The 21,651-nt window shown below is 44.0% G+C and overlaps 1 protein-coding gene across 2 annotated transcripts in view; it reads right to left on the reverse strand.

The window, feature by feature from the left end:
- Positions 1 to 6,788: 6,788 nt before the first annotated feature.
- The window catches only part of lrrc4ba (leucine rich repeat containing 4Ba), a 39,930-nt gene continuing 25,067 nt past the window's right edge, over positions 6,789 to 21,651 (reverse strand). For both annotated transcript variants that reach the window (XM_049562300.1, XM_049562299.1), the window contains exons 2-3: positions 17,242 to 17,781; positions 6,789 to 10,762 (exon numbers count right to left, since the gene is read on the reverse strand). In XM_049562300.1, coding sequence (XP_049418257.1) covers positions 8,804 to 10,762; positions 17,242 to 17,487 — 2,205 coding nt within the window. In that variant the 5' untranslated portion in view covers positions 17,488 to 17,781 and the 3' untranslated portion in view covers positions 6,789 to 8,803. The remainder of the gene's footprint in view (positions 10,763 to 17,241; positions 17,782 to 21,651) is intronic.

The following is a 21,651-nucleotide window of genomic DNA, read 5'->3' on the forward strand; positions in this document are numbered from 1 at the left end:
TGAAGGAGAGGGTGAGAAAAAGGCAGAGAAGCAGGAGAAGTCAGCTGTGCTCCTCCTCTGCCTCCCCTGGGTCGGGGACAGAGAGGAGTCATTCCCCCTCCAGCGCTGGGTGACATATAAGCACCACGGCGGCCCTTCCTCCTTCATGTCTTTATCTCTGCCGCACACAGATACACAAACACGGATACGGTGCGCACTTGAGTGCACACAAGTGCGCACGCAACCCACTCGGACATATGCATAAATATGCATACTTACAGAACTCATGCAGATATTACACAAACACACACTGAGCGCACAGAGCTGGGGCCTCTGTGTGTGTGTGACATATTACATTCATGCACACACATGTGTAGACTGAAACCTACATAGATTTGGAGTGACAGGATGTCTCTCAGTGTCATCTTTCATTCATCCTGTCATCCTCGCCTCTTTTCAATCCATCTCTCCCTCCTCTTTCTCTATTTCTGTCTGCCCTGTCCTCCCTTGTCACTCTATTTCCTTTGGGCTCAGAGGGTGGGGAGGCCCGAGGCGACTGAAGCTGTTGCGTGGTAAGCGGGCACTTCTGCCGGCTGAGCCTGGCAAACGTGGCTCGGCCATGACGGGACGCGCTGCAGCTCGAGCACGACGGAGGGCCGCTTTCCGTGCCTGCTGAATGTCGCTCGTAGCCGTTCATGAACATCAGGGGTAAAAATATAACTTGTGAGGTTGGTGTCACATAGACCGGGAGCAGAAATGAGAGCAGACATGAAATGAGGGTACTAAGGGCCAGACCGGATAAATAAATCAGCACCAATGAGAAAAGCAGCATGCCTCACTGGCTGACATGTGGGGGTGGAGACAAAAAAGGGTAAAGGAAAATCAATATCTCCAGTAAAAGTTTATTTCATATTGATGACTGTTTACAACTGTTTCCTGCTTTTTTAAAATAAAACTTCTTTCACTGGGAGGATGCTGCAGGTCTGATTCAAAGCTCAGCTTGGGAGGCTTATCTAGGTCAGGGCTGATTTCTGCTCTGGCTTCACCTCTCTGAGCCCGGACAACTTCTGACCCTCGCTGTTGACGTCCGGGCTGGGTTTGACCTCACGTCCTCCTGCGCCTCTGTCACCTCAGTAGACAGATAAGGGTTAGACAGCTCTATTATCAAACCACCAGCTTATATCCATATGGCTGTCGCTATCTCCTCGCTGCCCTCCATACGGTGCTCCAACCAGACCTGAATTTACACTTCAAAGCGCTGAAATGTACTCTATGGCCCCCGCCCAGCTTCAAACAAACATCAGACACAGCAGAGTGCGATTATGATGCCGAGCCAAGGTGCCCATAAACAGTAAATCTGGGAGCCGGGCTTCTGTGGATAGAGGGGGGAATGTGCGTTTGGAAACTTAACTGTGAGCTTGTCCTCTGAGAGGAGCACAGCTGCTGGGTCAGCACATCCTTTAATAGTTACGGATGGTTCAGGACATTCCAATACAAGTCCCCGAGTCCGCACACATCACACACCTGAAGGGGAGTTTTCCACAGCGCTTCAGGGTATTGACTTGCTCCACAAGAATGTTTCCAAATCCCAACACGAGCCGCAACATCCCAGATTGTTCTCAAAACACGAATCTGTATTTGAAAGCGCAATATGGTCGCTGTCGGGTGGAAACCTTGCATCACCCCAGATGCCAGCTTTTTGGGGACCTTTCTCTTTTGAAGCTGCCGCGCCATTTTGTTCACTTTACCCCACAGAGTTCTGAGAGGGTTTCACCAACACCGAGGGCTGTGGAGTTTTCACAGCGCAAATATAAAAATGTAATCACTCCACTGATGTTCAAAACTGGAGTTACAGGGTTTTCACACGACGACACTGATATCCTCCTTTATAAAGCATTCATGAGAAGCTCTGTGTTAAGCAGCGCTCTGGCTTCACTATTCCCATTAATCGGTACTTTACAATTACATGGACTGTGAGCGTGTCCCATTTTACTATTTCAATGACTGTGTGGATTTTTCTCAGTTTTCTTCAGAGCAGCGGCTCACAGGCCCGCTGACCCACAGCTGAGTGACACAGAGGAGATAGTCATCTGGGATGAGACACCACTCATCACTCTCACGTCACAGCCCACACACACTGACAGGCCCCCTCCGACTCCACATAGCTCAGAGCTCGCAAGACGACCAAAACGGACATCTTGTGACCAACGACACGGTTACCAAGGCAACAAGGAAATAAGCCATGTGCTAATGTCCCGGCTCAAATTAAAAGACACCTTCGCAGGATATAAAGCACACACGCGTGTAAACTAAAGCACAGTTAACCTCTACTGCACTCAGCTGCAAATTGTTTAAGAAAGCCCCACCTCAATCAATAAATCACTCAGTCAGTCAGTGTCGGAGGGTGTGTGGTTCTTACACTTGTGCGTGCTTGTGTGTGTGGTGAGGTTTGATAAGTGGCTACAGGGCAGGGTTTTTCACAGTGATGACACAGAAAAAAATGTCTCATCTCATCCTCCAGCAGAAACAACATTGCAGTGACAAAAAAATTCTCATAACAGAGCGACCCGGGCATCTAAAAACTGGTGCCATCAAATCGGCCTTAGACCAGCGTGATGGTGATGAAACCAGCCCCTGACTGCCAAGCATCCCACAGCAGAGGCACAGCAAACAGTGAGACAGGGCTGCTGCTGCTGGGTGGGGGGTGGGGGGGCCTCAGTGACACAGTGGCACACAAAACACTGCTGCACTTAACAGAATCACAGCAGCCATCATGTGAGGAGACAGGCTGCAACATTTGGCTCCGCTCTCACGGGCCATCTTGATGGCCGTGTGAAAACTAATAGCAATAATGATGCATATAAATTACAGCGGTTTGATGCTCGTGGCCTCTGCAACGGCGAGAAAATTAGCACTGGTGCCTTAGCACATGCATCATTGACACCATGTGTATCAATAATGCATTGAGCTCTGCTGTCGCTTCACTGCTATTTTTAAAAAAGGGGGGGTGACAGAAAAGAAATTAAGCAGTGTGGAGCTCACACAGGGCTTGTAGCGCTAAGGTTAACATGTGTGCGACACCGCCCTCAGGGACCGGCGCAAGAGTGGTCACAATGTGCAGCAGACTAAACCTTGATCCAGTGGTGCCACCATGAATGTTTCATAGAGGTGGCCACATGGGGCCACTGAAAATGTTGGGGTGGCACACCAAAACCAACACCTACAACTGTATTTCAGGAATTTATTAATGCTGTTTAAGTATATAGGCTCGTGAAAAACCCATGTCAATATTAGTACTGCTAACATTTTGAGTTCCACAACAATCCTGATTTGATGTTTTATGTGTCTATACATCCCATTCTCATCCCAAATTCATCAAATACCGCCACTTTGTAAGTGATCTGAGCTTTCTATACTGACACACAAAGGCACCTTTCGCGGTGATATAATGCGCACCAGGCGGCCGCAGTTGTTGACGCAGCAGCTACCAATTGAAGTCTGGCACTATGTCAGTGGTAGGGCTGTACCCAGATATTCGGATATTCGAGTATTCGTTTCTATGGGTAGGTATTCATTATTTAAATTGCATTGTTAAAAATGTGAAAATATATTATCGCCTACCAACTGAGCTTGTACGCACGGCACGCTTGAGCGCATCCGTCTGAGGCTGTGGATCAATGCCAAGTTTTACCACTTTATCACTATTCCCTCTAACTTGTAGCTGTTTTTCGTTATCTTTTGAATTTAATATGAATTATGGAACCGTTTTTGTCAACGTTTGTTTTCCCCGTTTTGTACAATAAATTATTGTTTAAAGTTCCAACAAGTTTCTTTTGGAGTGCATGACACAAGTGTGTTTTGAAAACGACCGGGTCAACCTGCGCATCACCACTCAGCTCAGTCTATTAAGGTTGTACACACAACAGTAAGGCTACTGTATAGACATTATATTCTATTCAGGCTGGCAGAACCAGCAGCGCATCGGCTCTACAGTGCACGGCACTGCTGATTAACCATTTTATTGCAGCTCAGAGTGTCTGCCAGCAACAAATTACTTGCAGAGGCTTCCTACAACTTGTTTCAACTGTTCCGATTTAATCAGAGGACAAATTAAACAGGATGACTAGCCCATGTGAAAATCAAAGAAAGCATAGAATAATGTAGTGAAGGAGACTGTTGTGTCATCACATTTTTTTGTGGTTTGGGAGCAAAAATCCGGTCGTCGCTGTGCAAAACTCCGCAATACAATTAGGTCCGAAACATTATATTCGCTAGGGGGGTCAGTGGGGTGGTCAGCATTTTTATTAAGGAGGGCCATGGCCTCCCCTTGGAGGCACCACTGCCTGTATTGCTCTCACATATGTGCTAAAACAAACCCTCAAGCACCATAAGAGAGCAGCAGCAAATCATTTCATGTGCATCGTTATGATTATGACTAAAAGTCACATCACTGTCAAGGCGATTAACCATAAATACTGCCACTGAAAATGCACATTAAAAATCACTTAAGCTTCACCAACAGGTGTTATTCTCATATCGAGCTGAGCCAGGGCAAAACAATAAAAAACAAATGGCACAATTCAGAATGGGAACGCTAACCTTGATTAGCCAGCTGAGGGCGTGCGGTAAATGGAAGCCGCCACTAGACTTGACCCCTGACCCTCAAGTTAGTGTGGCAGATTGACAAAGAGTTAAAGGAGGCTGGGGATGTTCTCTTGAAAGGAGAGGCTGAACAGACCTTTCATCAGTCGGGTTTATCCCAGTATGCAGAGAGAGAGGGAGAGAGAGAGAGAAAGGAGGGGGGAGCTGCTTAAGTGAGGGAGAAAAAATCCTGTTTTTACTTTAAGTGTCAGTGAGAGGATCATAAAAGTAGCCTGAAGCAGAGGGAGACAGACAGAGCTGGTTTAAACTGGGGATTTAAAATGGAGGTCTGACCGCCCCTCCTCCACCTTCCCCTCCTTCCACAACCTAGCTAGCATAAGCCCACCTGAACATGCACGCACATGTACACACACACACACACACACACTGAGCAGCATTGCATCAACAATGGTGTAACATCTTTTGCCATAAACAGCGTACGCTTCAAATGTCCTGATTTCTTTGCCTTACACAACACAGTACAACAGGCATTTCGTAATCCAGAGCTGCACACGCAAACACACACACACACAAACACACACACACACATTCTGGTGTTTTTCACCTATTCCCTGAATGGGTGAACGAGCGGGTCCCTTCCTGCACAGTAAACACAGCATTTCCATTAGAGTGTTGGGAGTGTGTTCAGTGCTCTGTGACTCAGACACTGCAGCAGTGTGACTGTGTGTCTCCGGCTCAACCGCTGCTCTCTCCACCACCGAGCCTCAATAACATGGCCTCTGGTTTGTGCCACTTCGCAGGAGCTATAGGGGCTACACAATGCTTTCCAAAGTGATGAGCTACTACGGGCGATAGGCAGGGCACACAGTATCTGAGGAATTAGGGGCAAATAGCTTTTGTAACAGTCCTTGCTTTCAGCCACTGATGTACACAAAACTGACACACACACACACGCGCACACACACACCGCACTCATACCCACCAGCATGCCCACATGATAATTTCTTCGTTATTTGCACACACAGAGGCAGATGAATATGTAAATAACTTGTGAGGGGAATATGGATCCCTTGTGCTGGGGAAGAAATATGTTAATGACTAATGCAGGGTTTGAGTGTTAATCACAAGTGTAGGGTGCATAAATGCATTTAGCAATGGTGTGGGGCCTATGCAAATTAAATGCATAGGGGATAGTTGTATGTAAATCGCATGATTCACTGACAGAAAGTCATTGGTGTGAGAAACATAGTTGCCAGTGTAAACAAATCAAAGACATTAACAGGGAAACAAGGAAAAAAAATCTTTGAGATGGATGCACATGCACAAATGGATGCAATTCTATACCGTCTGCTCCTGTCTGTTTAGCATTCGAAACCAAAATCAAGACATTGTGATAAGGGCTGTCGCAGCGGCAACAGTTGCCAGGGAAACCTGATGGCAGGATGCTGAGGGGTTGGAGGGGAGGAGGAGGGGGTGTTTTATGTGAAGACATGGGTACAATGCTCAGGTTGATTTGCTACCATTGAAGGAACACTGGTCGGCTCATCAAGATATGGCACCTAAAAGGAACGTGACTGACAAGGGGCAACGGGGTGCCTTACGAGGCGCCAATGGTGACGCCGTTTGGCGCATTTGTCCGAGTGTGTAGTCATGGCAACGAGGTGTTGACATAGCGCAATCGCACTCGGAGCACTGTGATGGCGATGACATTCAGGAAAGCACAGAGCGAGTGTGAGTGAGCTTGTAAACCAGAGCAGGGCCTTTCCTGTCCCCCTGTGCAGAAAAAAAAGGACCCAGTGCTGACCATTTCACATTCGCTATGTCTCATCTCAAGCAGAGCCAAAGGGATACAAACAGTGATACCACAATTAAAGTTGATTAGAACAAAAAGGAGGAAAAAAAATAGCCACCAAATTTCACAGACTTCAACTGCCATTTTATGTGCCAGGTTTTTTTAATTTTCAAAGTGACCTCTGCTAACAGAACATCTCTGATAATTATAACCAGTGTAATTAGCTAATTATAATAACAATAACAATATTACAATAAAGATATCACTTGATTTAAAAAAACAGAAAATAATCAAACTAGATAAAAACCCAAAATGAAAAACACTTATCATAATAATTTTGTTTTTTTAAAAGAGATCTATAAGGTTCTATATTTTTTCATTTAATTGTCCTTTTTCTTTAGAAAAAAATTCTCCCACCACTGTATACTCTGTCTGTATGTCACCTTCTTCACTGAACGAGCTTCGCTTACCTTTAAAAACGCTTGGCAATGCCTGTCGTCCATTTAGCTCCCTGCTGCCATGAAATCCACTCACACACGATAACACTGAGATACAGTTGTGAAATAATCCCCTGCAAAGAAGCAGTCTTCATCAAAGGTTCATGTCCTGTCTTTAATGCGTGATAACATGAGGGGTCCTGACTGCTTGAGACATCAGAGCAGACGAGTCAGTGAGGAGCTGGACTGAGGAAGCCATTTTGAGGGCCAGGTTATTTCCTGCTGATGCATGTGGAGTTCACTTAGTGGCACGCTGAGTCCGTCCCACTGCCGTTCATTAGCCGGAGTCCAACAGGATCAGTCACAAAACAACTTCAGTGTCATATACAAATGAAAAAAGAAGTACTTCTCAGCTAGGCACAAGTAGTAATAATAATAGTCATATGAATGATAATAATGATAACATAATAACAATAATGTGTCATATCATCATTGTTATACAATACTGCTGAAATGTTAAGCAAATCTAGATTTTGTCTTTAGGGAGCATGCTAAACTAGCATGTGCAACATTTTACAATAAAATATTGTAACATATTGTTGATCATTAAATGATCACTATGACAAATAAAGCTAAAGCTTGTTATCATTATTACCATTATGATCATTATTATTAATGCTATAGCTACACAGTATACCAAATGATGAAGAGCCATAGTCGTATTTCATATTTTCGCAGTAGAGCGTAAAGATCTCCCATCTCCAATGACCCTGTTTATGTGAATGCGACAGGAGAGGGAAAACACTTCGTGTGGCTACAAAAAAGTCGAGACCAAAATAAATTCACTCAAACACTTTGCCAGGTTTTTGTTTTAGCTCCCTCTAAATGGATGCCACTCTCCTACACGTGTCCTTATGCAGCACAGTCGGAGCAGCCATCTTGTTCCAAGTTCGGAAAAGTTGTAAGGGAGGGCCACTACAACAGCTGTGTGTACTTCTTTTGTTTTTTTTTTAATATATTCTTCAGACGTTGTAGTTTTCAGTCAGAAGCTTGATAAAGATTCTTTATAATTTATTTCTTTGAATGAAAATATATTTACGGTATATATAATATGTACTTTCGGTCCTTTTTATATCTCTCATTGTCCTTTATGCCACGGGATTTTTCCTTTTCCCATGATAACCCACTCAGTTTCTCTCCTCCTTCAAAGAAGACAGTAGCCAGTACGGTGTGAAAGGGAAAACAAAGTGAGAAAGTGAGAGTGGAACTGCTCTGGAAAAAAAACAAAAAAACAATTGTTGTTGTTCTGGCTCTCTGCGAAGTACTACTCTGATACGTGTGTCCTGGACAGAGTCGCTGCACTGCTCTAATTTTGCTTTCTCTGTTTTGTTTTAGTGCTTCCTGGAAACCTGGGACCGTACCGCTCACCCAAACCATTGTTTGTTATTCAGTGTCTCTGCCAAACACTAATCTGACAACATGTTCAATGGCCAATATTATGTCTCCCTCTGAATATATACACTGAATGTGTCTGGAAATATACGAAGCAATCTGGAGAAAAACCTAGAGAGGCTCATGTGTTTTATTCATAGCTATCCACTGTGATTGTGGACGCAAATGAAAAGAGTTGGCATGATCTTGGACTTTGGCAAAGACTATAGCAAGCTGCACAGGAAACTGAATGATTATGATGTTTGTGGTTTCCATCGTATATGTTTGTGTCTGATTTAGTTGAACAGAATGTGCGGATGCTATTGGTGGGACTAGTGCTGATCAGATATCGTACTCTGTCTCCTTCAGTCTTCCTCTCTGCTTCTCTCTGTCAACAGATTGACAACACAAAGCAGCGACCATGTGAAATATAATCTTTTCTGGAATCTGTCCACGAGGACAGTAGGCTACAATCAGTCTCATATACTCGGTCTCACAGGCTCTTTTTTGTCTCTACCAGCATCTTGTCTTTCTTACCTCTTACTTCCACTCTCACTTTTACTCAAATTTGAGTCTCTTGCACATTTTCCTTGGAGCCACTCTTAAAAAGCAGGGGCTCATTCTGGCTTTTCCCCATAAGGCCTTTCAGAGAACTGTGGAGACCCATCTGGGGCAGGGGCACAGGGGAGGGCAGGGTGCCACCTGTGGGTGTTCCTCCACTGGTTGGAACCTGGGAACAGGATATGGATGTGTTCTGAGACTGAGAGCAAGGCGAGGGGTTGTTGTTGTTGTTGAGACCCACACCAGTGCCAGTGCCCATTCCCAGGCCCATCATGTTGTTGTTGAAGTGATGGGTTTTGTAGTAATGGTTGAGGTGCTCTGATCGAGCCAGGTTTGGCAGGTTGACTATCTCTGGGTGGTGCAGCCTGAGGCTCTGGCCTCCTCCTATTCCACTGCTTCCGCTCTGCTTCACGGTGGAGCCTCCTGAGATGCCACTGCCCCGCCCACTGGCCCCAGCCCCAAGCTCATCCTCCACATTGATGATCTCAATGGCACGAGCAGGGCCATGGTGTTTGTGCAGCTGATGCTGCTTCCTCAACTTATAGAACACCACCAGCATCACCGCTGCCATGAAGGTAATGGCTACGAAGCAGCCAATGATGATCTTGGTGGTCTTCATCACATCATCCAGGCCCGAGAAGCCTGGCTCAGTGAATGGCACAGTGAAGGTGGGTCGGGTGGCCCAAGGAGAGGAGGGGGACCAACCTGCTGACAGAGAGGAGGCTGTGGTAGAAACACCCTCTGGCCACAGGTGTCCCGAGGGCGTGGGGCCAGGGTGAACACGAATAAATGTCTCATTAATGGCTACCAATGCAGACTCTTCTTCTCCTGGGGTCTCCACTGTTTCCACTGTGACTGTTGTAAAATAGGTGTAGTTGACACTGGCATCAGCAGCGGTGACATTGAGGACAGCAGTCGCCGTGGTATTGCCAGCAGCATTGGTGACCATGCAGGTGTACTGGCCCGTGTCACGCAGGGTGACATTCGTGAAGTTGAGTGTGCCATCATGCAGGACGGATATCCGCACTCTGTAAGAGCCATGGGTCATTAGTGTGCCATTAGGGGTGATCCAGTTGACAGATGTTGTGGAGGTGCTTGTGCGACACTTGAGCTCAGCGGCCATACCCTCAGTGACATTGAGGTCTGTAGGTGGCTCCACGATGACCGGCGCATAGCAGGTGAAGTGGCTCTGGTCAAGCTCTCCAATGTACTTGCCCTTCAGGAATGGGGGAGCATGGCAGCGAGCACAGCAGGTGGTGTTGCTGGGCACCGTCTCTTTTAGCCACCAACTAAGCCAAAGCACATCACAGTTGCAGATCCAGGGGTTGTGGTTAAGGTGTACCCTCTCCAGCTGGTGAAGGGGTGTGAAGAGGTCATGGGGCAATGAGTGCAGGGAGTTATGGGATAGGTTGAGCTCTTCCAGGTTTTTCAAGTCATCGAAGGCATTGCGCTCGATGACGGACACCTGTGAGTGCATTAGCCACAGCTTGCGGAGGGACACCAGGCCCTGGAAGGAGCCGGGTCGGATGATCTCCAGTCGGTTTCCTGACAGCTCCAGCTCCTCCAACCGAACAAGGGCTGTCAGTTTGGGAATGTCCTTCAGCCCACACATGCCCAGGTTCAGGTAGCGTAGATTGATGAGGCCCACAAAGGCTGCGTCAGAGATGAAATCCAACTTCTTGAGCTCACCCAGGTCCAGGCGACGTAGCGAGGGCACACGGTGGAAGGCATAGCCCGGCAGAGTCTCAATGGGGTTGTTGCGCAGCCACAGCTCCCGCAGCTTGCTGAGGTACTCAAAGGCATGTGATGGCACCAGTGTGAGGCGGTTGTCGAAGAGCTCCAGTGTGTTGAGGTTGGGGAGGCCATTGAATGCTCCGACTTCGATCTGACGGATCTGATTCTTGGAGAGCTGGAGGATCTCAAGGTGCCTCAAGTGCTTGAAAGTGTCTGACTTGATGACCTAGAGAGTAACAGATAATGATGACGTTATTGTACAACATGTAGAATGATTCATGTAGATTTAAAAACAGATGTGTAGGTCATCTATGCACATTTGGCTCTGGTTCTAATTTCCTTTTGAATTACAAAAACAAAACACAGTTAAAACCATCATACGTTATTACTGTGAAGGATTTTTTTTATCATAAAGAATGTTTGATTCTGTGTCTCATAGGAATGTTTCATTTGTGCATGGACATGTAGTTGACCTAAGAAGCATCAGTGCCCTTCACAATTGGCATGTTTTACGTTGAGAGGCTCATGCCATAGGCGGATTATGACATAATGAGCCCCTGGGCCCAGATGTGTATGAGCCCCTACTGAATTGAGGGGCCCATCTCAGCTCATTTAAAATCCTAAGGATAAACTGAGGGGGTAAAAACACTCACTTAAAATGTATCATGGAGGTTTCTTTCTTGTGACATCTTCAGCATTAATATTTAAACTATTCCTTGAGTTTTTCTTTTTAGGACTTTTGGGGAGCTGTTATTGACATGATGACTAAGCCATTTGACAAGAAATGCAAAGTTAATAACATCAACTTCACACAGAGGCTCTGGCTTAGGGGCCCCTTGAGCCCTTGGGTCCCTGGGCCTGAGCCAAGTAGGCCTGTTTGGTAACACACCCATGGCTCCTGTCTGTCTGGATGATAAGATGTCAACTTTGTTGAGGCTCCCGAGTGACACTCACACTTTGACTCTTGTCTGGTGACGTGATGATACAAGGGTCTGAATGACGTGGGACAGATACTGTATGAGGCTGAAATGATTGCTCTGTATTTTAAGTGTTTGATATGTCCCTTTCCATGCATGTGTGCTGAGTCACAGACTTCACTGATATCAGATTTGTGTTGTATTAAACATATTTGAGTAGAAACAGCTGAGGCTCATTGAATTTATTTTACTATTTATCAGTTTCTTAGGGATCACATACAGTATAAGCTTTCCCAAAAGTACAATTTAATTGATGATTAATATTTAATTTATGATAGCCATATCATTAGATATAGAAATTTAACAGATATGAAGTTGTAATACTGACATATTATTTTTATATTATTAAATTTAGAGATGGTGTGGATGAGCGAAACATTATAAAATCATGTAAAGAAAAAAAAAGGTAGTCAATTAATGATTCACAGGCACAAACATGGCTAAACGCATGTTTAAATAAGCAAACCATGCAAATATAAATAATTCATTTCTCTGCTCATAGTGGTAACAGCTGAAATTTCCACTCCAGTGACTATTGCTGCTATCTGCAGCGGAAGGTGGGCTTTTCAGACAGACTCCCACTGACTGCTGACAGCGACACCAGCCACTTTTACTTGTGTGTTTCCCTTCAATGTTCTGGCTCCGAGGGGGGGAGGGACACCCTGGCCTCCATATTGGAGCTTCCATGTTATTGATAAAACAATATATTTTGGGTGATGGACAGTAAAACCCAAAACCCTAACCCTAACCTGCTAACAAACACAGTTGTCTTTTTTTGTTTTGAAGATTCCCTAAGCTCAGATTTAGTTTCATTGCCAAACTAAAGGACAAAAAATACTCAGGGCCTAATTCACAAAGAATGAACTGCAGCCACTGATAGCACCTTGAATTGCACTTCACTTGCACCTGTAGTTTGCTCCGTCTTAACATCCTATTCACAAAGGATATTGTGCTAATGATATACCAGCGTAAACACGCCCACAAAGTTTGGCAGCTGAGTGCAGTTTGCCCCTGATTTGGCCGTGATTGCAATAAGCCACATGGCAAAGTATAAATGCTGGCTTTGCGCGAAGAACACCGTGGCAGAACAATGGTTTGTTTCCCCCGTTTCGTAAAATAAATTATTGAAAGTTGCTTTTGAAGTGCGTGATAGAAGTGCGTTTTGAGAACGACCGCAGACTGTCACCTGTTCAACGCATCACTATCTTCAGATGCCATTAAAGTAATAATGATTATAATAATAAGGTCAAAATATTATTTACATACTGATTTAACAGACGATCACTGCTGCCACGATCACTGGAAAGTCTTGGCGAGAGGCTTCCACAGAGGAGCGCCCAGTTTGCACCAGCTTTCTAAAGACGTTCTTTACTTCACTCAAACTGTATGTGGCTATTAGCGCTGGTGTTAGGCTCATTTGCATAGAAAGGGGCAATTTTTGTGCCAAATATATGCATATTACCTCATTTAAATACGTGCAAATATCACTGGAGCACCGAGATGCAATCTGCTTGGAAGCGCAGTTAATGGAGCATTTCACCCTCTGCGCGTGCTTTGTGAATTAGACGGTATCTGTTTGCTCCATTTTTACCGGTTTAGCGGCTGCAAAAGCCACACAATCCTTTTGTGAATTCAGTCCTCAGTGGCAAAGGTAAGGCTCTCCAAACTACACCCACAACCTGGTATATAATCAGGTGCCACAGCAAGGCACACCATCTGTGGTACTGGTGGTGAAAATGGTAGCCTGAGTGTCAGACTGAAGCTCCCAGAACCTTCAGTCTGACATCGCCTCCATTGAAGGCGATTTACAAGGGGGAGGGAATTTGATTTTTTTCCCTAACCAATCAGTAGAGATCAACAACTCACCCAGAATCTGACGTCATTAGTATCTATGCCTCGGGGGTGCCGAAAACAAGCGAGCATTGCCCGTTTAAAATGTCTCCGTCGTCGTGCACGCCCAGCTGCATCGCCGTTAAATCCAGTTTAGCAGCTTCCTTAATTTGGTCCTCCATTAACGCAAGTAGTGGCAAAATACCTCGATAGCATCGTTAATGTGGTCTGTTGGATCTGTAGCGGTCGCCATAGTTGCTATCCTCACCAGTTACCCACCGGCGTACAGCTTGACATCAGCATGGCGCTGATTGGCTAATTGCTAGACCCCCGGCGTTCATTGGTCCGTCCAGCATTTGGACGAGATAAATCGCAAATTTATTAAAGTATGCCAGACCAGAGATGCAAGCCTACTCAGTTGAGTGGGCGGGGTCAATGGTCTGGAACCAGGCTAGAAAAATGGCAAAAAACAAAGAAAAAATCGCACTTCATTTGTAGTTAAATGCTTATATTCAATAATCATGTGACAAAAAGGAGGCATTAAGCACTTTATCTCTAATCACTTCACTAAACCTGGCGTAAACCCTGTCCTATTGCTAACCCTGACCTTATTTCAGTGCCTGCTCCAGGCACTAAAGTGCTTTTCACACTGTTGTTTCAGTGAGACTCAGGGGACCTTCTACTGACACATTATAATCCCTTGATAATTAGCTGATTATCAGAGTTGGACTATTCACATGAAGCATCACCACAAATTGCCATGTAAGACAAAACTATGATAGTAAATGAACACATTTTCAAAACTGTCTTGGTGTATTTAACAAGACACTTTTCTTTAATCTGTTTTGCAAATGAACAACAAATAGAGATGTTTTTTTGCAAGAAGACATGATTCTGGAAATCATGGGCACCATGGGCCCTGGACTGCACACACCAGCATCAGTGCGTCCCAACTGGAGCTTAGTTGGCGGGAAGTCAAAGACGCACAGCAAGTGAGCGCGACTAAAAGCCCCTTAAATCTCTGATTGTTTGAGATATGTGTGGCCAAAGCCCTGTGTGAGACACACAAAGACTCCTGGAGTCAGGCCACTGCCGCTTCTGTATGTAGAGCAGGAGAAAGAGGGGGCGATAGGCAAAGAAGGGGGGAGAGAGAAGGAGGGGAGGAGATATTAAGAGGGGGTGGGAGCTGTCAAGGCTTTACTCTCAGGGTACTCAGTGAAGGAAAAAATAAGCCAGAGAATCTAGGATGCCTTCAGGTGTTAAAACATTTTTAGATTTTTAATCATTTCAAGTGGGGCTGCAGGATACAACAAACCGAATCGGAATTTGTAGGCTAAAAACGAAATGCAACGACTATCATTATTATTTCTTTAATATGTCTTCCATGTGAACAGCATCTCCGAAAAACCTCACATACTAAATCATGTGGCGTAATGTCCCCTTTATGCTCTGCTAACGTCACATAATGTTTAATAAGATGTTTTCTCAGAGGAATAGAGGACATCAGAGTGCTCCGTCCAGATGAACAGAGCAGTTTGGCACGATGAGAGATGCACTGGACAATTTTAACAATGTATAGGAAACTCGTTGCTTTTCATTAGAGGAGATAAAATGGAGTGGAAATGACTTTAAAATCACAAAAGAACAAAGCACTGTCAGCAACATGACGAGGGTTCCATTTACTTCAAATGCTGCTGCAAAGAGTAAAATCAACCCACTCTGTTTATAAATGTAGAGATTCATGTGCTTTGTATTGATGGTCTGTGGTTAAATGATCTTCCCTTGCAGCTGTAAAGCCACATAACGCTGTCTAGGGACTCTAGATAAATTGGTAATGCATACAAAAGGCAGCCCGGTGTCATGGAAATATGCCTTGCTTTCAATTCATAAAGTATTCCCTCAGTTCAGCAGAGGCTTAAGTGCCTTTTTCTACCATTATCACCGTTTACGTTTCTGTCTTTTCTCAGAAGTAAAGTTTCCAAGAGAAAACCTGTACCAACAAGTTAATCCTAACATCCACAACTGGCTGCAAAAGCGAATGTTCCCTCTGGTAATAGGCAAAAGAAATGCATATACAAGTGTTAAAGGCACATATACTGTACGTGTCTGTGCGGATTTAATTGTGTATTGTTTGTGCTCTTTGAATCTGCCACACAGGCTTCTCTCTTGATGATAATAAATGAGATCATATTTAGGTGTGTCATTAGGCTACGTGCTGAAAAGAAGCAGTGAAAACAAGGAACACTGAGGTGATCAAATGTGTGTTTTCTCTGTGTAATTTCATTCCCTGGTCGTTAATTGTCGGCGCTTGGTGTCTGATACCAACGCACAGGGCACCCTAAGGCATCTTTGTGAGATGCATCGAGCTTTCAGCTAACTCCAGTATAAATTCATCTGTGGCAATATTAGACACTTAGAGCAACTGATGTGGTATAAAGAGCGAAAAAGTCCGCATAGGAGGTCAGCGTTATTGAATGCATCAAACAAATACCAGATTTCCACCCAAGATAGCACAGCTCATGTTCCTTGTGAAATCACAATGCTGAGTTATTTTAACCATGTCATGTGACCACGTTATGCAGTTAACATACTCTAAGTTAAATAACTTAAAGAAGTATTTCACTGTTGGAAAGATGGCCCTCTCATTAAACAGGGCTGTCTATGCAGTAGAAAGATGCAAATATTTTTAAAATTTGTGCCACATGACTAAAGGAAACTGAAGAAAAGGGCTGTGGCATTCAGGTTTGCTCAAGAGGTAGAAAACCTACAATTACCAGAATGCTTTACACCGCACTGAACCCATAAATGCTTTTTCTGGTGGGTGACAAAAGGCTAGCTTGGCTGTTTTGACACAGGAAACAATATGGCTGTCAATGGATTTTGAATTACAGTTTAACTGTCAGCTAAAACATGTTGCTGAAAACATCTGAGATGAGAAGTGGGCAACACAGTTACAGAATCTCAGTTCATAATTGATTTAAACTGTTTTACAGTTTGGTTTCAGTATTTCAGTAGCAGTATGGAGCCCACTTCCTGTTCACAAATTCTCGTATTACAGCCAAACAGTGCACTGAAATATGTTTCTGAAGACATTTAAGGCAAGAAATAGGCAATGCAGTAGCAGAGTCATGGGTTCTATTTGATCAGCTGGAGCAACAGCAGAAATCAGCTGGTTGATGCGAAATGCGTCACCAAGCGATTTAAGCTGAGAGATGAGCAGAGAGATCTGGCCGCTGGTAAGATGAAGGTAAGTTAACAATAATTAATTTACACACAGGCCTACTACCCACATTGTTGTGATACAAAGCTGATTTAAAATTGGCAGTTTCCCTTTAACAAACGTACTTATTTTAATCCAAACCATGATCTTTAAACTTAATCAAGCAGTTTTGGTTCCTAAACCCATCCGGAAGTTTATTTTAAAAAGACACTGTATGTAACACGTGTACACTGTAAGATTCCTGTGGACACACTGTATGCATGTAACAGGCAGAAACTGACATCCAAAGCTGACAATGAAGCAGTGCGTCAGTTTTACATGTTGGGCCACTGACCAAGCTGTATTTGACAAGTTCTGAGTGAGAATCTGGTGGTCATTTAGACCAGTGTTTCTCAACTGGGGGTACAAATACACCGTCAGGTCACTTTGGACTGCAGGGGGTACTGACAGTTTTTCTTATATGTTAGTTAAAAAATATCAGCCATGCATATTTGCTTTTGAGAACTCATAGGAAGGTCTGTGGTATCGTAATATCTGTATGTCTCTTTGATAATTCTATACAGAACTTTTTCTTATGTGATATGTATTTTCATTATCATGTATGAAATGCGTGACATAAATCAACATTGACATGACATAATTTGACCGGATGAGCATCTCCCTTCAGCCAATATTTACCTGTATCGAGTTCTCCTGCAGGTTGAGGTATCGTGTGTTGACTGATATGCTTTCGGGCACCTCCTCCAGGTTTTGCCTGGTGCAGATGACTCGGCTGGCCTGGTTGGAGCAGGTGCAGAGGGAGGGGCAGGAGGAGGCGGCTCCCACCAACTCCGGCCCAGGGAGAAGGAGTCGCAATAGCAGCTGGGCCAATAGAAAGAGGAAGGGGGAAGGGCCGGGAAGGCAGGTCAGCGTGGCGATGCGCATGGCAACTGGGACATGACCCTGCTCTTTAATCCGAAGGTACAGGTGAGGTGACTCCACGCTGGTGGATCTGCGAGAAAAGGTTTATTGTCCCTTTGGTCCTCCAGTGGCAATTTGTTCTTTCTAATTCCGCATCCTCTGAGATGTTTTTTGTCCTCTGTCGATCTCTGTGTTTTTTCCTCTTGTTTTTTGAACATAGAAATATGCAGATAAACAGATGTTATTCCCTTTTTTTTCCTCGTGTTGTCTGGGGATTTGAAGGAGGCTTTTTGTGAAGTGAGAAGAACCCAGGAGTTACTGTGAAGAAACAAAAGAGAGAGAGAGACAAAGAGAGAGAGCAGATATTAAAGGCAGAACACAGACTGCGCTTCATGTTTTCACCAACAGTGAATGAATAGAACAAATAATAGGTAGACATCTACAGTATAGCTTATCATGGGAGGGATTGTCAAGAAATCTTTGAGAAGCATTAGAACTTCTGTGTCACTGCTCATATCAAATCCCACATAATCCCTGAGCAGACATTCTGTCAGAAATCAAATCCTCACACCCAGGGCAGGTGGAAGCCGATTTCTGTAATTAATGGTTCAAGGAGGCGGTGCGGAAATATGGAAACAATCAAAAGTAGGACAACATGGTATTTGTTTCTTTACAGCACTGCATTTAGCATGTAAACATAAATTAATCAGAGAGGCATTAATTTTTGAAACACTGGTATAACTGTTGTAAACAAATGAGCACCATCACACACAATCATGCTGAAACAATGATGCAATTAATGGCTGCCTGAAATAGTAGTGGTAGAATTGTTTTCATTATCAAAAGTAATTGATTAATCATATAGTCAATAAAATGACTGCAGGACAAGTGATCTTTGCACCCATGTTCATCGAAGCGTTTTTTTCCCAGCTGAAAACGCCAGGCGCTTCCAAGGAAACTTCTTGCTTGGAGCACTTGAGAGCACTATGTAGGCACAACATTTTTTCTGCTAAGAAGCTCTGGTTGCCTCTGGTTGCTATGTTGTGGAATATTCACAGAAGTAAAAACATTGGTATTTGCTCTGGCCCTTGCTCTGGATGAAGGAAGGGGCTGAAGCATGCAGTGCCATAGGATGGACCGGCTTGTCTATATGTGTTCACGAGATTATGTTGACAAGGAAACATCTCAGCCAGTACCACTGTCTGGATCAAGAGCTGATGTTGAATGGAGCCGGGTTCAGGGAGTGTTTTCAGATAAGCAGGACACCATTTTATGTGTTGCTCCAGAAAATTGGACCTTCTATATCAGGGGTGTCCAGACTTTTTTGAATGGGGGCCAGATAAAACAATGTGAAAATACCTGGGGGGCCAAGTGATTCTCGCATCAAATGGATTTAAAAAAATAAGAAACTAAAATGAGACAAATGCAACCATTTTTATCTTTTGATGAAGTATTACTACGTGATGCCTGTCTACAAACTGTACGATAGTCCTATCATTGTGAGGTGAAGGGTAAAAATGCGAAGTGATCTTGCTCCATTAGCCATTATTGTGTAAAGGGGCACATATGGTATATTTTGAAAGTCAAGCTGAGGGCCAATTAAAATTGGTCTGCGGGCCACAATTGGCCCCCGGGCCAGACTTTGGACATGCCTGTTCTATATCAAAAAGTGACACAAATTACCAGGAGGCAGATACATGAGGGATTAAGTCATCTAAAAGTTCAAGTAACAAAAATTAGCTCAGATACAAATGCTAACTTCAATAACTAGCTACATACTTATGTAGTGTTGACAGTAAGCAGGAGCTGATTTTTGTTACCTGAGCCCCTTTCACGCATGCACTGCAAACCTGAAATTATCTTAACCCGGAGGAGCTGTATGTAAGGACGCATATGTCCGAATGGATTGGACATTTAAACAGACTTTGTCCTGCCAGCTCCCGAGTACAAGGTCCGTGTAAACGTCCTATTGAATCCACGTGTGAACTAAGCAGGTAATTCTCTAGAGAATTCCCAGCGAGCGAGTGAACATGTTGACGACATTGCATGCAGACCGTGCAAAACTGGACAAAAACAATCATTCAAGGGTCGTTCTAGGAGAGGGGTCATCTACATGAAGGCGGCAATGAAAATGACAACGAAAGTGGAGAGACCAGAGATTTAGGAACCTCCGTCGGTGATAATGGAAGCTGAAATCATCAGGGAATGGCAAGAGACTCAGTTGCTTATGACCAAATTATGAACCAACTATGTGACCGCAGTGTATCTGCATCATGTGCTGCCTCCTGCACGCTTTACCGAGGTGCTACACTTTGTATTTCCAGTAGGTGAGAATGCTTCTAACACAATTTCCTGTTAAGTGTTACATGTATGAAAGGCAAACTTCGAACAATGTCCAGACCTGACTACGCAGAAATTGCCCTGAGTTCATATGAGGAAACAGCTCTTAAATATAATGATGTTTGCCAGCAGAATTTACTTTAGTTGTAAAATAAATTTACATGATATGAAAGAAGTACACAGCAAGGTCTCAGATTTGTGAAGCTTTGACTGTGTAACACTTGTACTTAAATTATTAAATCAAAATAGATGTAGAAGTTTTTATTGTTGAATAATAAGCTAATTGTTTCAGCACTAATTAGGTTTTAAAAAGATAAAAGAAGATGTATGTGATATACTTTGATCAACAGCATAATCGCCACATGCATTTATTATAAATAGGAAGATAAACAATCAAAGTCATGGTTGAGATAGAAGAAGGTATTTTCTGCATCAAACAAAAACTCTTGGGGATAGAAAACCACTAGTGAGGAAACCCATGGCTCCTATACGTGAGGGTTTTAACCACGTTTCCTTATTAACAAAGTGTTGAACGATATTGGATTTTACGGGGAATCTACTGTTCTCCCAGTGCAAATGAATGGTTTCATGCAATGGTGGAAGGAGTGAAAGGAAAGAGAATGAAAAAGCTAGTGTGTGACAGGAAGCAACAGGGTTATGGGACATGTGGTCTTGATTCTGAGAACCATTAATAATATCCCTGGTGTGAGATAGAGGCTTCCAGTCATCTCAGCAGTGGTCTCGTTTGTTCATGCTAATTATACCAAGGTATAACAATTAATACGACATTGATGAATTGACGTTTGAACATGCGATTCTAAGCAACTTTAAGTCAACTCATACTCATCAAAGCAAACCCCAAACCTTGAAAACAGTAAGAGACTGAATCCAGTAAACACAGGCACTTTTTTTTCTTCTTTTTTTTTTGCAGTAGCATAGACACGGTGGTGGGACTAAAATGCTAATTCCACTCCTGTACGAGCACAGCATTGCATGCTCTAGGGGCTGGAGAATGGCAGCGAATGGTGCAGTCTACATTAACACTAATAGATGGCCAGCTCAAGTCAGGCTCCACCAGCCTGGAGAGGCAGAGAGCCTCTCTTCCCCTCTGCAGGTTATTTAGACCTGAATAACCTTAATAAGGGCATCCAGCAATCTAGATACGGTTATTAATGATGATGGTTGTAATGATGGGACTTTGACACGCAAACTCATTTGACACGCTGAGCATCCTCACTTGGCACAGTAAGAAAGGAGACGGGGGGAAGAGGGAGAGACAGAGAATGAGAAGGGGAGAAGGATTATTAATCTGATAGATGACTGTATGGCTGCAGGCAGAGAAGGGAATTATCAACACTACAGTAATAGATGAATACTGAACAGCTGCAGAGAGCGGGCCGGAGAAAGAGAGAGTGAGAGGGAAAGAAAGAAATGGAGATGGAGACAGATGGAGGGAAGGTTGAGTGAAAGGGATGATGAGGGATAAAGACCCAGAGAGAGGTATAAATAGTGGGAAGAGCAGAGAAGAGATCAGTAGTAAAAGAAAGATATAAAAAAAGTGGAAGAGGGAAAATAGGCAGGGAGAGAAGAAGAGACACATTAATATTAATAATCTCTCGCTCAGTGAGAGAGAGAAAGAGAGAGAGAGAGAGAGAAAGAGGGGAGGATGGGAGGAGGGCTCAATAGAGAGATGAATATAAAACAGACAGAGACGGAGGGAGGGGAATGACAACACAGAGACGCATATAAAACAGAGAGCGACGGAGAGATGGAGGCAAAAGACAATACAGAGGGAGGAATATGAAACAGGTGGAGATGTAGAGGGAGAGAGGGAGAGGGAGGGAGGAG

Source organism: Epinephelus fuscoguttatus, linkage group LG19 (assembly GCF_011397635.1).
Source record: "Epinephelus fuscoguttatus linkage group LG19, E.fuscoguttatus.final_Chr_v1".
Taxonomy (NCBI): domain Eukaryota; kingdom Metazoa; phylum Chordata; class Actinopteri; order Perciformes; family Serranidae; genus Epinephelus; species Epinephelus fuscoguttatus.